This window comes from Peromyscus leucopus, chromosome 1, assembly GCF_004664715.2.
Source record: "Peromyscus leucopus breed LL Stock chromosome 1, UCI_PerLeu_2.1, whole genome shotgun sequence".
NCBI lineage: Eukaryota > Metazoa > Chordata > Mammalia > Rodentia > Cricetidae > Peromyscus > Peromyscus leucopus.
The window spans coordinates 170,878,425-170,894,683 of NC_051063.1; the positions used below are offsets into that span (position 1 = coordinate 170,878,425).

The window sequence follows — 16,259 nt, forward strand, 5'->3', positions numbered from 1 at the left end:
TGTCACATAGAAATTATTTCCATTCAGATGATGAAAAACTGGAACTTAAAGTGGTTTTTAAAAAATACTTAAATCTATATGGTTAATCAGAGATAGACCTGGCTACCTGGCTTCAAGGCTAACACTAGTGGTAGGAATAATTGCAGCTAACATTTTTTTCTTCCTGTGTGTGTGGTATTTTGCCAAAAAAGGTTACCTGATTTTTATATTGTCTTTAAAAACTACTATGAGGCAAATGAAGGATGTGATATATTTGAGCATCCTAGCATCAGAGGCCAAGACAGGAGGATTGTGAATTTGAGGCAAGTCTGGCTTATATAATGAGACTCTTGTCTCCTGAAAGCTCTCCCAAGCTAGTGAAAGGAGAAAACTAAAGATGAGGATGAAGATGAACAAAAGAGACTAGAGTAACTGCAAAGAAAGCTGATGTACCAAAAGTTGGTTCTTCAAAAATGTTTAACAACATTAGCAACCTTTTCCCAGATTAACTTTGAAAAAAGGAGATGGATATTCATACAATTTGAGACCTCACCATTCATTCTCTAGAATACGAAAAATTTCAAGAGCGCTAAATATTTATATGCTAACTGTTGGGTGGCCTAGATGCAATGGACAAATTCCTACAAACCTGGATTCTGTAGAGGTGGAATCATGAAAGAAATAAAATCGAATAGCTGTATAACCAATAAGATGGAATCAACAAAAAATTGGCAAAATTTCACAGACTTTGATAATAAAAAAAAATTAAACTGGATAGAAGTTCAGCTTAGTGTAACAAAGGCCACACATGGAAAACCACAGCCAACATCATATGCAGTGGGGAGAGTGACAGCTTTCTCTTTAAGATCAGGAAGAACACAGGATGCTTCTGTGACCACTTCTGTTCAAGAGACTCTGAGGAGCGCTACACAGAGCCATTAGGCTAGACAATGAAATGAAGGTGCCCAATTATGAGGTGCTAAAGATATCTGTAGATGACAGGAACTTGTTCTTAGAAAATCCTTAACATTCTACAGAATGTTTTCAGAACTCAATGAACAAAACTATCAAAATTGTTGGGTAAAGAAGTAAACATTCCCAAGTGAGATGTATTATTTTATACTAATATTGACCATGAACAATTTGATTTTCATTTTTCCTGGCTATAGTGGAGCTTGAACCTAGGGCCTCGTGCATACCCAGCAAGTGTTCAGGCCCTTAGCAATAGTCCCAGCTTTAACAGTGAACAACTGGAAAGGAAATGAAGAAAGTATTTATTTGTGAAAGCACCAAAAAGAATAAAATACTTAGAATTAGCTCCACCAAGGAGATAAAAGACTTGCACTCAGCAAACTACCAAATAAGAGATGATGAAAGAAGGTAAGAAATGACAGCCATTGGGTTTGCTGCGTTGGAAGATTTAATCTCATTATCACTGTTGTTCTGCAGTACTGGGATTGAACCCAGGTCTTTGTGCATGGTAAAAAATGCTTCTCCATTGAGCTATACTCTAAGATCTGCCTTCTAATTTTTATTTAAAAATAGGATGTCACTAAATTAATCAGGCTGGCCTTGAATTGGCTGTGGTAGGCACTCTTAGAACTTTGGTACTCCTGCCTCAGCTTCTTGAGTGGCTGGAATTACAGGCATGAGCCAGCTTGCCTGAAAGACTTTTTTTTAATAGATGAGAATATCTCTGAATGTAGTCTATCAGTTCTGTGTACATCACATCAAAACCCCAGTGGCATTTTGCACAGAAGTAGAAAAGTTCATTCTAGTTGTCCTGGAACTCACTATATAAATCAGGCTGGTCTCAAAATCCTAGATATCCATCTGTCTCTGCTCCCAAAAGTTGGGGTTAGAGGCAAGTACCACCATACCTGGCCTTAAAAGTATCTTGAAAAAAAAAAAAGAATAAAATTGCAGGACATTCTACATGATTTCACAATTTTTGTACAAAGCTGCAACAATCAAAATAGTCTACTGCTGACATAAAGGCAGACATACAGATCAGTGAAATAGAATCGGAAAGCCCAGAATTGCTCATGCACACTGGCCATGATTAAATTAAAGATTAGTAGATACGATCAATATATGTGTTTATGGGTCACAGTTTTGCATATATATTATCATGTGTGTCAGATCTGAGCAGTTGGCATATCCACCATTTCATCTGTCACTTTTTATGTTTGTTAAAAACATTCGTTTCTGCTGGCTCTTTTGAATTAATTGGTGTGAAACAGAGTTGTCCTATTGAGTTACAGAACATGGAAGGCATTCTTGCTGTCCATCTGACCCTCTGTGACCAGATGAGTTTTGATCAGTCTACTAAGATTGTTCAATGATGGGTGAATAATCAATTAAACAAGGGATGTTTGGAAGATGTGATATCCAGGTAAAAGAATGAAGTTAAGCCTTTACCTAACAACATATATGTTAACTCTAAATGAATCAAAGACCTAAAATGGATCAGAGATTAAAGTCATCAGACTTTTAGGAGACAGGATGAAAGAGTCGTGAATTTGAATTTCAAATGGTGTCTTTGTTATGATGCCAGATGCATCATATGGACCCTTGGGCTGCTTATATGTCTCCACACCACATGAATGTTTGGTACCTGAGTAGGACAGAAGATGGTGTTGAATTCCTTGGAACATCAGTTATAGACAATAATAAGCTGCCATGTTGGTGCTGGGAATTGAACCCCTGTCCTTTTGAAGAGCTCTGAGGGCTCTTAAATATTGAGCTATCTCTCCTGTCCCATAAACCATATATATTTTACACACACACACACACACACACACACACACACACACACACACAGGCATACACACACTACTACACATCACAAAAAAAACAGTTATCAGAAAAAAGAGTCTTGTGCAAGGAAGTCATGCTGCTAATGTCAGGATGAGGATAAGAAACTCAGTATATGGGCCACCAAGATGGCTTAGTTGGGAAGAATGCCTGCTGCACTCCCTCCCAGTACCTACCCCTAAGTGCCACACAGATATAAATGCACAAACAAATGTGGGCCAGTGAAATGGCATAGCAGATAAAGGGCTTGCTCACCTACCTGAGTTCAATCCCCTGTCCCTGGAGAACTAGCCCCCACAAACTGTCCCCTGACCTCCACACACTAGGCGTGGAACACCCACACAAAATGAATAAATAAGCAGACGTAGTAAGAAACTCAATACAGGTCCTTTCTAGCTATGGACTTTATATTTGTGGATCAAAACCTTGGGAAAACAAACTACTTGGAAAAGTATGTCTACAGTGACAAATGTATTGTTTCCTCCTATCATGGTCCTGTGCTCAACACAATAAGACTAGTGTCTATGCAATACTCATATTAGGCATTGGAAATAATCTAAAGATTTGAATGTGTGTGAGGAGAAGTAGAGTAACATGACTATTTTACAACATTCTGAGGGTTGACTGTGTGTCTGACTCATACACTAAACTCTTAGTCACCTTGCTATTCTATTTGCTATATTGACATCTACTGTTGTTATTATTGACCAGGTCTCACAATGTAATCTGGCCTGGCCTTATATTTCATTTTTTTAATGAACAGATTTTCTATTCATTTTACATACCAGCCACAGATTCCCCTGTCCTCCCTCCTCCTGCCCACCAGCATTCCTCTCTAATATATCCCCCATTCCCACCTCCTCCAAGGCAAGGTCTCCCATTGGGAGTCAGCAGAGCCTGGTCCATTCAGTTGAGTGGCCTTGTACTTCTATGCCTCCTGCTTCATGCTCTCTCTCTTTTGAGACATGGTCTTACTATGTAGCTCTGACTAACCTGAAACTGGCTACAAAGACCAGGGTGGTTGGGAACTCACAGAGATCCAACTGTCTCTGCCTCTGGTGTGCTGGGGGTTAAAGGCATGCAACACTGTGCTCAGCTTGCTTGGTGTTGTTTCATGAGATTAACATGCATCCATCACCAACCTGGCTATATTTGTATCTTGAACCATGTTTTACTCCTTGTGACTTTGACCCATTCTGCACTCTGTTGATAAAGAAACTGACCCCATCCACAACACTCGGAACAAGAAGGGAACAAAAGTCACTCACATATTATGTCCAGCTGGATGGGGTCACTCCTCTTGGAACTGGCTTGATTGGATACTTCACACTGATAGTCCCCAGAATCTTCATTCCTGGCAGGGTCTATTTGGAGGGAGCGGTTGTTCGGAGACAGCCTCATCCTATTTGTGATAACCAGACTCTTGCCTTTAAAGAGCCAATGGATTGAGATCCCAGTGTCGTTTGACAAGCATTTCAGGAACACAGAGATTAGGTCTTTGACTGTGGAGTTGGTGACTTGGATGGAGGGTATGGTCACTGGTTCTGTGGAAAAAACAGTGGTGGGAACCAGCTGAAATTTATTCATCCTCAGAGATCTCAGCCAGCTCACAGGGCCCATAGAATGATGTGGTCGTCTGCAGGATTACATGTTTGGGTTCAAGATATGGTCTGTAAGGATAGAACTGAATCTTACTCCTACCATGATCACCCACAGTGACCCTGACTCAAGGTATTTGTGTAGATTCCACACTGAGAGCATCTTCAGAGCACATGTCCAGAAATTTCATGGTGGGAGAATGTATTTCCCAATAATTTTTTGTGGGAATTCTTGCTCACACTTTCTGTGAGTATGAACAGTCAGATCCCTTCTTTATGAAATAACCTTCTGTTTCTTTTTTTATTAAATAATTTATCATGGGGTTAAGATGGCCCTGTTCATCTTAAAGGTGTTAAAGGCAAGACCTCAGGACTGGGAGAAATCCCTAACTGAAGAATTTCTATTCCTAGAAAAATTGTATTTCCTGCCCCATGGATATGGATTAAATACTACAGAGAAGGGAATAATCACAGTGCTGACCACAGCCTGCCACTCTAATCCTCAGTACTGGTAATTTTTGAGACAGGGTCTCACTGTATAGTCCTAGCTCCCTTGGAACTTGCTATGTAGACCAGGCTGGCCTCAAACTCACACTATCTACCTGCCTCTCCCTCCTCAGTGCTGGCATCAATGATGTGTGCCACCACACTCAGCCGACATTTGTTTTTTGAACCTTGAGAAGAATAAGCAAAAGAGCATCATCAACTCTCAGTGACATGGATCACGCGGACTCAGCACAGGGCCCCCTGGCACCTTCTCCATCCACTCTTTCCATCCCATGGAGTCAGACCTGAGTCAGCCACCCGACCCATGAGACAGTAGCAGACCTGGGAGCAGATGTCTAGTCCCCATCTGTGGGAAAATTTCTCCTCCAATTTGGAGAATAAAAATGTGAGCACACTTGAAAGTCCTGGGTGTTCCTTGTAGGTCATGGAGGTCATAAAATAAAAATGGAGGGGACAGGGAAGCTTGTGTTAGGCACAGAAAGAGATCTTGATTTGAGATTATCCTAACCATGAAAAATCCCTCACACAACCAAAGGCTTTCCAAGGCTAGGAGAACCTCCTCCTCACATTGCGAGCTCCATCCCTATCAACCAGAAGTCAGAGAACCAGGAGGCCATTAGACATAAAGATGGAGCAGGAGGCTTGTGGGAAGACCGAGTTTTCCTTGTTCCCATTAGACATGGGCTGGAAATTAACTGTTTCTGCAATTTGCCAGAAAACCAAATGATTACACTCCAGACCTGGTGCTGATATTTCAGAGATCCACTTGCTAAGGACTGTAATGTTCTTGTCTGTGTGCTACAAGCTGCAAATATATACAAAATAGGATTTCAGCTGATCATGACAAAGCTAATACCTGGAAGAATCCAAGGGCCTTCCAGAGGTCATGCTGAGGGTCAAGGAGCTTTGGTGATATTTGGCTTTTGATTATCAGCTGCTTCCTGCTGTGAGTTTCTTGTGTGCTGTTGTAGCTTTTCCATCATTGATTGGGCACCATTTCCCCTCTACTAAAGGTATATTTAGATAACCTGTGCTGACAGCTATGCCCAGCCAGAACCTCAATTCAACCTCCCTGTAATTATTGTCATTGGCAGCATCCAGCCAGGTCCATCCCCAGATGGAGGAAAGTACCTTATCAGAGATACCTCTGTACTCTCTAAGACCAGACTTTAGCGTCCAGACTACCTATCTGAGAAGGCCTGGCAGATGTGCCAATTAAGCTAAATTTTCCTCCTTTCCCAAATCTTACCTCTAGTTCCAGATCTTTCTTTAACTACAGGTTGCCTAGTGACCAAGCACACTTTTCCCCTTCCTGCAGAAAAATGGCAGATAGCTTGGACAGATAGGAGCCACAGGAAAAAAGAAGGCAGTTTTATTTTCTCTCATTGACCTAGCAACTTATAGACTCTTAACATTTTTTACCAATCACATTTAAGAATATACTGAAGCAATAAGATCCCTCTTCTTAGATATTACCTGAATTTAGCCTTTAGTTAATACATTTTCCCATTAGTCACTTCTGTTTGGGGTTGCAAATGATAATTAACAATTATTGCCCTTCTATGTGATTCTTATGATCCCTCCCTTTGACCCTGGAAGCCTGACCCTGGAAGCCTGGCTATGCACTGCCAAGGGATTACTGCTTTTAAGTACATATATACATACTGGGACTCCCAGGGCATGGGAACAAAGAGAAGAAGATTTTGAAGAATAAATGACTGAACTAAGAGCTCGGTGTACTGACATTCTATTTTTCCCAAATAGTCCTCGCTGTTAGTAGTTCTCTTTCCCGAGACCCTGGGATGTACAATATTAAGGCTGGTCCCTCTAATATTATACAAGAACTATGGTCTTACTAAGGTCACTGACAATTATAGACAAGGCAGTGTTGCTGGAGGGCTTCTCTCCAGGTTCCACCAAGCCCCACAGTCCCACAATCCACGTATAAAATAATCACTCAGAAGCTTATATTACTTATAAACTGTATGGCCATGGCAGGCTTCTTGCTAACTATTCTTATATCTTAAATTAACCCATTTCTATAAATCTATACCTTGCTACGTGGCTCGTGGCTTACTGGCATCTTTACATGTTGCATGTCCTGGCGGTGGTTGCAGTGTCCCCAAGTCTCCAGAAGGAAGATGGGGTCCCAACAACAACAACTTTACCCAATCCAGAATGATGCCATGGTAATCGTCATCATACTACACTTCTTGCCAAAATTTCAGACAATCTTACCCATTACTTTAAGACTTGCTACAGAACTTACAGTTAGTCTAACTGAGATTTAAGTATCTGAGCTTTCTCACAGTACCCAACAGAGATACCATCAACCCCTAAACAGCAGGAAGCAATTCTAAGAAAATGATGCCCCTTCTCCCTAAGGTTTCATATTTCTCAGGGTTATGGATGATGGTTATAGGGTTGGGGGTGGAAGAAAATATTAGACTCAGTATTCTCCATAAAAAAAAAGGAAAAAGAAGAAATGGAATGGATAGGTATTAGATATTATGGTAGATTATTGTATATACTCGTAAACAAATTTAGTAAAATAGCAGCCTTAGATAATTTGCACTGTTATGGATTCTTATATGTTGATACAAATGTAAACTGTTTTTATATTCCTGTTTAAGATAATTTGTATATTGATACAAATACAGGACTATATTTGTTATAATGTACATATATTTCTACTCTTATTTGAAATATTTGTATATTGATACAAATGTAAATTTATATCTGTCATACTTTATATATGTTCTACTTCTGTTTAGGATATTTGGTATATTGATATATATTTAAGATTATTGTCATACTGCATATCACACTATATATTCCTACCTCTGTTATAAATATCTTGTGTATTGTCACAATTTTGAAATCATCGTTCCTTACTATACATTTGCTTATAGACTGTTTACCTTGTTTACATGAAACCTTAGTTCTTAGGTTATTTAGGTAGATAAGACTTGTAGATTTATAGTCACCTATGCTTGTCATCTCTATAGTTACCTTAGTTAGGTTATCCAGATTTACAGATACATAGGTCACATGGACAGGTAATCTTCAAACACTTCATAGACCTAGAGAATATGGCATTTATATAACTTAGAATTCTGTTTACGTGAGTCACAATTGCTCCTGGCAGCACCAATTTGATCCCGAGAGAATGTTGGGCTTCTAGACATTTCCATTTGGAAGTTTGTCTTCTTGGCACAAAATGGCCTACTGGGCAAAGAACTGCCCTTGCCTCTACTGTTGACAGTATGAATGCAATGCTGTCCTTCCTGGACAAGCGGGACACAAAGAAAGCGACCACTGTATTCTGCCAAGACAGGGTAAGATGGTCTTTTAGAATTCCTGCTTCTGAAAATGGTCTGTCAAATACTCTAGGCCTGTAACCAATTTGAATGCACCAACAATGCTGAGAAATATTAGGTGACTGTCCAGGCTGCCAGCTGTCTTGGTCTACTCTTGCAAGAGTCCCGAAAGTTGCTTGCATCCACCTACCATTTCTCAGGTACCATTATATTCCTTCTCAGGTCTTTGATGGGATTGAAGATTAGCAGTTATATTTACAACTTAGTATATATTATATATATGTGTTTACATATATATATATACACACACACATATATATAATATCTTAGATAGAACATATTAAGTATTAGATTGAGGTTCTTTAGGATAGGACACCCTTTGGAATGATCTTTGTAACATACCATTTACCTACGCTCTAGACTTCTCTGGATTTTAGTATGTTTTTTTTTGCTTGATATTGTTCGCATTGATTGTAGTTCCATCTTATCTAGGTCATTATCCCTCATTACTCCTGGACAATATTTAATAGCCATTCCTTTGTATATAGTCTTGTATTAACTTAGAACCTTCTTATTTAGACAAAAAAGGGGAGATGCAGTGGGTAGCCATTCCAGCTTTGGTCTGGAAGTTCCAACCCCCATTGAGGTTTTGGTAACTATCAGGACCACAAGGCGGGGCTGAGGGAGGGTCTGAAGACCTGAGATTGGGATGTGCCGCACGCTCTTGCTGCTGGGAGCCTGGACGCTAGAGGTGAACGAAGGAGAGTTCTCCAGAGAACATCGCTGGACTATTGCTGCATCTTTCCCAGAACCCTCAACCTACCTATTCCTTCATTTGTAAGTTACGCCATTAAATAAATCTCCTTTTAACTATGTGGAGTGGCCTTAATAATTTCACCGATAAGGCAGGTATAAGATCTGCTATTATTAGTATTGATGTTGGGATAAAGAGCTCTTGGGAGGATGATTGGAGCTCTCTATTGACAAACCAAGAGTACTGTGCAGTAACATGCCTGGGATCAGTTACCTCACCCTCTCTTCTCTGAGGGTGAATTCAAGTGAGGCATCCTGATTTATTGCCATTTTCTTCACTGTGTGTCCTTTACTGAATGTTTGTATCACAATGTGGGGACCATAACACAGAGTCATCCTGGATGGACAACTCTATAGGTTAAGTAGGATTAGTTCCACCCATGACCCAGAGGTTACAGAGAATTACTTACGGTGTACATGGAACTGCACAGATGAACTCCTTTTATCAGTATAGTGTACTATCACACGTAGTGTGTAGACTCCTGCATCGCTGTGAGTGACGTTCTGGATGACCAAGGATCCATTGGGGTAAACCATGTCTCTGCCTGTGTATGCAGGCCCATTTTGGAACATTTCTTGGGATTTTATAAATTTTGCTATTAATTCCTCTTGAGACGTTTGTACCCTGTACCAGAAAAAGAAGTTGTATTCTGCTGGCATATTGTGGGCAACTAAAACAACGTTCTCCCCTTCAACAACGTGGGGTGGAACTGCTTCAACAGTGACTTCGGCAGCGGTGGGAGAGGTCCAGTAGGTTAAAAGAAAGACTAAGACGGAAGAGAGAAAAAAAATCTATCAATATTAGGACCTTTGCTTTTGGTAGAAATTTGAAACCAGAGTGTGTTCACCTCTCAGCCTTGGTGTGTGTGTCCTGTTGGGGGAAGTCAGCAGCATCACCATTCATCAGTACCACTGAATCTTTCCACTGTATGAAACTGGCTTTATAGTGACTACATAGCTCACCACTTACTGCCTTCAGATTCCTGCTCAAACTCAGAATCTATGGTAAGTATAGCATGTCTTGTCTGACCTCCTCCTTTAAAGACTCTGTACCTTCACATTCTGACCTTTCCCTGCTCTGTTTATTCTGAAGTGCTTGTCAACACCTGAACCACCTTCTAGATGTCCTTGCTACTCTGTCTTCCTGCCCAGTAATAGCAGGGCTTTGTGAAGAGGACTAGTTTGATTTTGGTTTAAACCCCACTGCCTGGACCAGGCTCAGAAACCTGTGAGCAAATCAGTGTCCCAGAGCCTGGGGTTTATTAGCAGATTTCTCAGAGTCCTATGTAATGGGGCTGTTGTTTACTTGCCCACTTTGAGTTTTACTTGGAGAGTTACCCTGATGGAGTTGTCAACTTGAGTCTTCAGGATACAGTGGCCAGTGCTGATAAATCTATAATGGGGAACAACTGAGTTTTTCTTCCCCACTTACCGATTCCCATCCACTACGAGCTTCCTGATGGTCTCAGGCTTCAAGCAGAGCCAGATGTCATTTCTCAGGCTCTTTCCCTCTCCCAGAAGACCCCATCAAGTCTCTGAGCTACCCAGCTCTCTACTCCAGAGGAATGTCTCCTCACCTGTGAGCAGGAGTCCCCTCCATGAGACCTGTCCTTTGTGGAGAGGGGCTGAGGTGAGCTCCATGGTCTATATTATGGCCTAGGCTCTTCCTCTGGAGAGGAGGTTTGACTCTCAGGATGCTGCCAAGCTGGGCTCCTCTGGTGTCTGCTCTGCTTTTATTCCCAGACCTCAGCCTCCTCCCAGAGGAGGGCACTTCCTGTAGTAAGATGGGCTAGGGGTGGAGTCTGTGTGTGTGCATTGCTCTGTCTTCTGTGAGTGCTGCCTCCCATCCTTCTATTCCTTTGTTGTTCAGTGTTCTAGAACATAGTTTGAGCCCCAAGGCTGAGAAGTATCCTGTGTCCTGAGAGAACAGCAGCTCACCACAGGGCCTTGTCCCTGAACTTCCTAGAGCCAAGAGTGTATATCCATGTGCCCCCAAAACCCAGCAAAGCCCAGTCTGCCCAGTGATCTCAATGCTCAGGGAAGGAGGGATTTACTCCTGCCTGGGAATTGAAGTCTACTCTAGGGGCAGGAAAAGGTCCAGCTGAGTGATGCCTGTGGAGGGCCCAGACCTGTCATCACTAGTGTCACCAGTCAGGTGTCTGATGAAGGAATACATGTTATCTCAGGGGTTCATATTCTGCTGTGCAGGAGGAGGTGACCTGTGTGTCCTAAAAGGAGGACAGTATGCTCCAGCTTCCTATGGAGGGCAACAGGAAGACCCCCTCCACCCCCAGCTTCCTGTGCTGGCAATTCAGGTCTGCCCATGCCCTCCCTGACCTTCTGAGTTGTCTTTGCTCTCCTTGGTGATTGCCCTGCGATCTTCCTGTCTTTCCTCATGGATGATGAGGGGAGGGAGGGGACTATATAGGGTGTAGTTGCAGAGTTGGGTTCTCACTGACAAAGGAAATAATTACGTGAGGGAGCTCCAGGTCTGTTGGAACTGGATGGAAACAAGGCTGAAAGATAGGGTCACAGCTCAAGAATTTTCCCTGTTGATGATGGGGTTTATTGTTGCCCCTGGTGTTCATGAGACCTGCAGCTTATGTCTGGGCTGCTACAAGGATAGTTGCCAAGTTCCAAATGCTGCAATGAAGCTGAGCACCAAGTTTCTCTGTAGCAGGAATCTTCAAAGTTCTTATTGATAAAATCAAACCCGGAGCCAGGTATTGGGGTGAACTGGAAGATCACAGAACAAGCCACAGCTAACCTCACCTGGTCAACTTCTCAGCAGGTCTTGTTTCCTCAGACTGGAACCTTCTGTGTTCTCATCCCAATGGCTCTCAGCTGAACTGCTGCTTGAAAGCCTGAAGCTTAACCAGCCAAATGCTTAACCAGCCAAATGCTTAACCAGCCAAATGCTTCTAGTTTCTGGCTCTCACGCCTTATATACCTTTCTGCCTTCTTCTATCACTCCCTAGGATTAAAGGCTTGCTTCCTGGGATTAAAGGCGTGAGTCACCATGCCTGGCTGTTTCCAATGTGGCCTTGAACTCACAGAGATCCCAGATGGATTTCTGCCTCTGGAATGCTAGGATTAAAGGTGTGTGCTATCACTGCCTCACTAGTGGCTTTTCTGTTCTCTGACCCCAGATAAGTTTAGCAAGGTACACAATATTTTGGGGAACACAATACCACCACATTTCCCAGGAAGATCCCAGTGTGAAGCCGCCTTTGAGGATCTAGGTAGATTTTTGCTGGAGAATAGAATAGTTGAGGTGAGACTCACTGCCATTTTGATCCTAATTTCCATGACAACTTATGATGTTGAGCCGCCTTCCATGTGTGTTTGTTAGATTTTTTGTGTGTCTTGTTCTGTGCAGGAATATCTAAGTCCTTTGTTAACTCTAAAATAGTTTTATTACGACTTTAAAATTTAAATCAAAGTACATTCATTCACTAACAATAACATGTTCTAGACTTACAACATAAAATGAAAACCAAACCAAACACCTCAAGCTTCTCAGTGTTGGCAATTCTTGGTATGTTAGTCTTTGAGATTCAGGAGCAGTAAGTCAGCATTTCCTGGAATTTTCAAAAATTCCCAAGTAATTATGATTTAAGCATACTTTGGATAGCCTTCACTCACTATAACTGTTATAGCTGGATTTCTTATTTAAAGAATAATGCACTCTAAGTTGGTAGCACTTACAAGAACTGCATTGTACAGGAACATTTAAAAGTTAAAAAGTGTAACTTCAAATTTGGGCTCCCAGTGAGGTGGCAGCACAGAGTTACATGTGGATGTTGCTTGTTATGGACCTGTTTTCCATCAAAACCATTTTCTATGTTAAGAGAGCATCCAGAGGATCCACACAAAGTATAGCATGTATGTGAACTCATTAGGGAGTATTTTGCATCTTTAAAATTGCCCTTTCATGTTCTCCTTCCTATATGTCGTACCGTACCTCTGCATATTTAATTACATATGTGCATGCATACATTATATAAGCTAGGATCCACACACAAGAAAGAACATATGGTTTTCCCCCTGAGATTGGGTGATCTCATTTAACAGTATACATTCTGTCTATCTACTTTCCTGTAAAATTTGTGATTTCATTTTTCTCTAGAGATGAATAATATTTCATTTGGTACATGCACTAGACTTGCATGCATTCATTTGTTGATGGACATCTAGATCGGTTCCATCTCCTTGCTATATTGAATAGAGCAGCAGTAATCATGGGGTGCCAATATCTCTATGGTAGGGTACAGGATCTCTGGGTAAATGCCCAGTAAAATAGCTGAGTCGTGTGGTATTTCTAATGTTTTGAGGGACTTCCACGAGCTCTCTATATAGACTCTACTAATTTTCACACTCACAAGCAGTGAATATGTGTTCCTCTTTCTCCACATTCCCTGCAACATTTGTTGTCAGATATTTTGATTATAGCCAATCTACCTGGGGTGAGCTGGTATCTCACAGTAGATTTAATTTTCATTTTCCTGATGACTGGGGATCACTTTTTTCCTGAGTTGTATCAGTTATTTATTCTGAACACAAAAGCTGTACCATATAGATGACTTACAAATATGCTTTTCTGTTCTGTAGGTTGTCATTTCAGTTTGTAGTTTTAATTCGTAAACTTACTTCTTAGGGCTACCATTGCTGCGATGAAACACCATGATCAAAAGGAGTTTGAGAGAGGAAGGTTTTTATTTAGCTTACACTTCATATCACTGTTCATCATTGAAGGAAGTCAGGACAGGAACTCAAACATGGCAGGAACCTGGAGGCAGGAGCTGATGCAGAGACCCTGGAGGAGTGCTGCTTACTGGATTGCTCCTCATGGCTTACTCAGGCTGCTTTCCTATAGAACCCAGGACCACCAGCCCAGGAATGGCTCCACATACAATGGGATGTTCCCTCTCCCATCAAGCACTAATTAAGAAAATGCTCTTCAGGCTTGCCTATAGCCTAGTCATTTTTTGTTGTTGTTATTAATTTTTTTTCATTTATTTTACATACCAACCAATTTCCCATCCTTCCTCACTTCCCATTCCCTCCACTACCTCCCACCATTTATCCAACCCATCCCCTCCTCCCCCATTCAGAAATGGACATGCCTCCCATGGAAGTCAACAAAGCATGACATACCAAGTTGAGGCAGGACTAAGTTCCTTCCCCTACTTCAAGGCTTGGGAAACAATCCTAGCATGGAGAATAGGTTCTAGAAAGCCATCTGAAGCACCAGGGACACCTGATCCCACTGCTAGAGGCGGTACAAAAGACAGAGCTACACAACTGTCACCCACATTTAGAGGGTCTAGGTTGGTCCCATGAAGACACCCTAGCCGTTGGTCCAGGGTCCTTGAGCTCCCACTAGCTTGTTTCAGTTGTCTCTGTGGGTTTTCCATCATGGTCTTGACCACTTCTGCTCATACAACCCCTCCTCCCTCTCTTCAACTGAACTCCTGGAGCTTGGCCCAGCCCTTGACTGTGGATCTCTGCATCTCTTTCCATCAATTACTGCATGAAGACTCTCTGATGACAACTAGGATAGTCACCAACCTGATTAAAGGAGAAGGCCAATTGAGGCCCCACTCCACTATTACTGGGTGTCTTAGCTGGGGTCATCCTTGTGGGTTCCTGGGGTTTTCCCTTGCACCAGGTTTCTCTATAACCCCTATATGGCCCCTTTATCAAGATATCTCTTTCATTACTCTCCTCCCTCCATCCCATCCCAGTTCAACCAATCTGATCACTCATGCTCCCATCCCTCCATCCCCTCCCTTCTTGTCTCCCTGCCCCCACTCCCAGTTTACCCAGGAGATCTCATACATTTCCCCATCCCAGAGAAATCCATGTGTCCCTCCTATGGACCTCCTTATCACCTAACTTCTCTGGGGCTGTGGATTGTAGCCTGGTGTCCTGAGCTTTACATCTAATATCCCATTATGGGTGAGAACACACCATGTTTGTCTTTCAGAGTTTGAATTACCTCACTCAGGATGATTTATTTTCTAGTTCCATCCATTTGCTTGCAAATTTCATGATGTCGTTTTTTTATTACTGTTGAGTACTTCATTGTGTAAATGTACCACATTTTCTTTATCCATTCTTTGGTTGAGGGGCATCAAGGTTGTTTCCAGGTTATAGCTATCACATAAAAAGCTTCTATGAACAGAGCTGAGCAAGTGTCCTTTATGGTATGATGATTTAGCTTCCTTTGGGTATATGTTCAAAATTGGTATATCTGGGTCTTGAGGTAGATTGATTTCCATGTTTCTGAGAAACTCTCATACTGATTTCCAAAGTGGCTGTACAAGTTTGCACTCCCAACAACAGTGGAGGAGTGTTTCCCTTACTCCACATCATCTCCAACATGGGATTTCATCAGTGTTTTTTTATCTTAGCCATTCTGACAGGTGTAAGATGGTATCTCAGAGTTGTTTTGATTTGCATTTCCCTGATGGCTAAGGATGTTGAACATTTCTTTAATTATTTCTCAGCCATTTGAGATTCTTCTGTTGAGAATTCTGTTTAGATCTGTACCCCATTTTTAAATTGGATTATTTGTTATTTTGATCTCTAGTTTCTTGAGTTCTTTATATATTTTGGAGATTAGCCCTCTGTCAGATGTGGGGTTGGTGAAGATCTTTTCCCATTCTGTAGGCTGTTGTTTTGTCTTATTGACCATGTATGTCCTTTGCCTTACAGAAGCATTTCAGTTTCAGGATATCCCATTTATTAATTATTGATCTCAGTATCTGTGATACCTGTGTTATATTCAGGGTGTTGTCTCCTGTGCCAATGCATTCAAGGCTACTTCCCACTTTCTCTTCTATTAAGTTCAGTGTCACTGGATTTATGTTGAGGTCTTTGGTCCACTTGGACTTGAGTTTTGTGCAGGGAGATAGATAGAGATCTATTTCCATTCTTCTACATGTGATGCCAGCATCATTTGTTGAGATAGACATCTGGATCTTATGGAGGCATTATCTCAACTGGTGTTCCCTCTTCTCACATGACTCTAGCCTGTGTCAAGTTGACATAAAATTATCCAGCACACATACTAAATCTGACTAACCTAAAGGTCAATACTCATCACAAAATCATCTTTAGCACTTCATATGAAATTCTTGTAGAATTTAAAAGCAAATTAATTTTTCACATTTGAAAATTTTTAAAAATATTTTTATGTCCTTTAAAAAATTACAAAAAT

At 41.4% G+C, this 16,259-nt stretch overlaps 1 protein-coding gene across 1 annotated transcript in view; it reads right to left on the reverse strand.

Annotated features, from left to right (window-relative positions):
• Positions 1-9,783, reverse strand: part of LOC114686809 (carcinoembryonic antigen-related cell adhesion molecule 1-like) — a 130,238-nt gene extending 120,455 nt beyond the window's left edge. The window contains exons 1-2 of the mRNA XM_037201461.1: positions 9,445-9,783; positions 4,065-4,340 (exon numbers count right to left, since the gene is read on the reverse strand). Coding sequence (XP_037057356.1) covers positions 4,065-4,340; positions 9,445-9,694 — 526 coding nt within the window. The 5' untranslated portion in view covers positions 9,695-9,783. The remainder of the gene's footprint in view (positions 1-4,064; positions 4,341-9,444) is intronic.
• Positions 9,784-16,259: the final 6,476 nt, after the last annotated feature.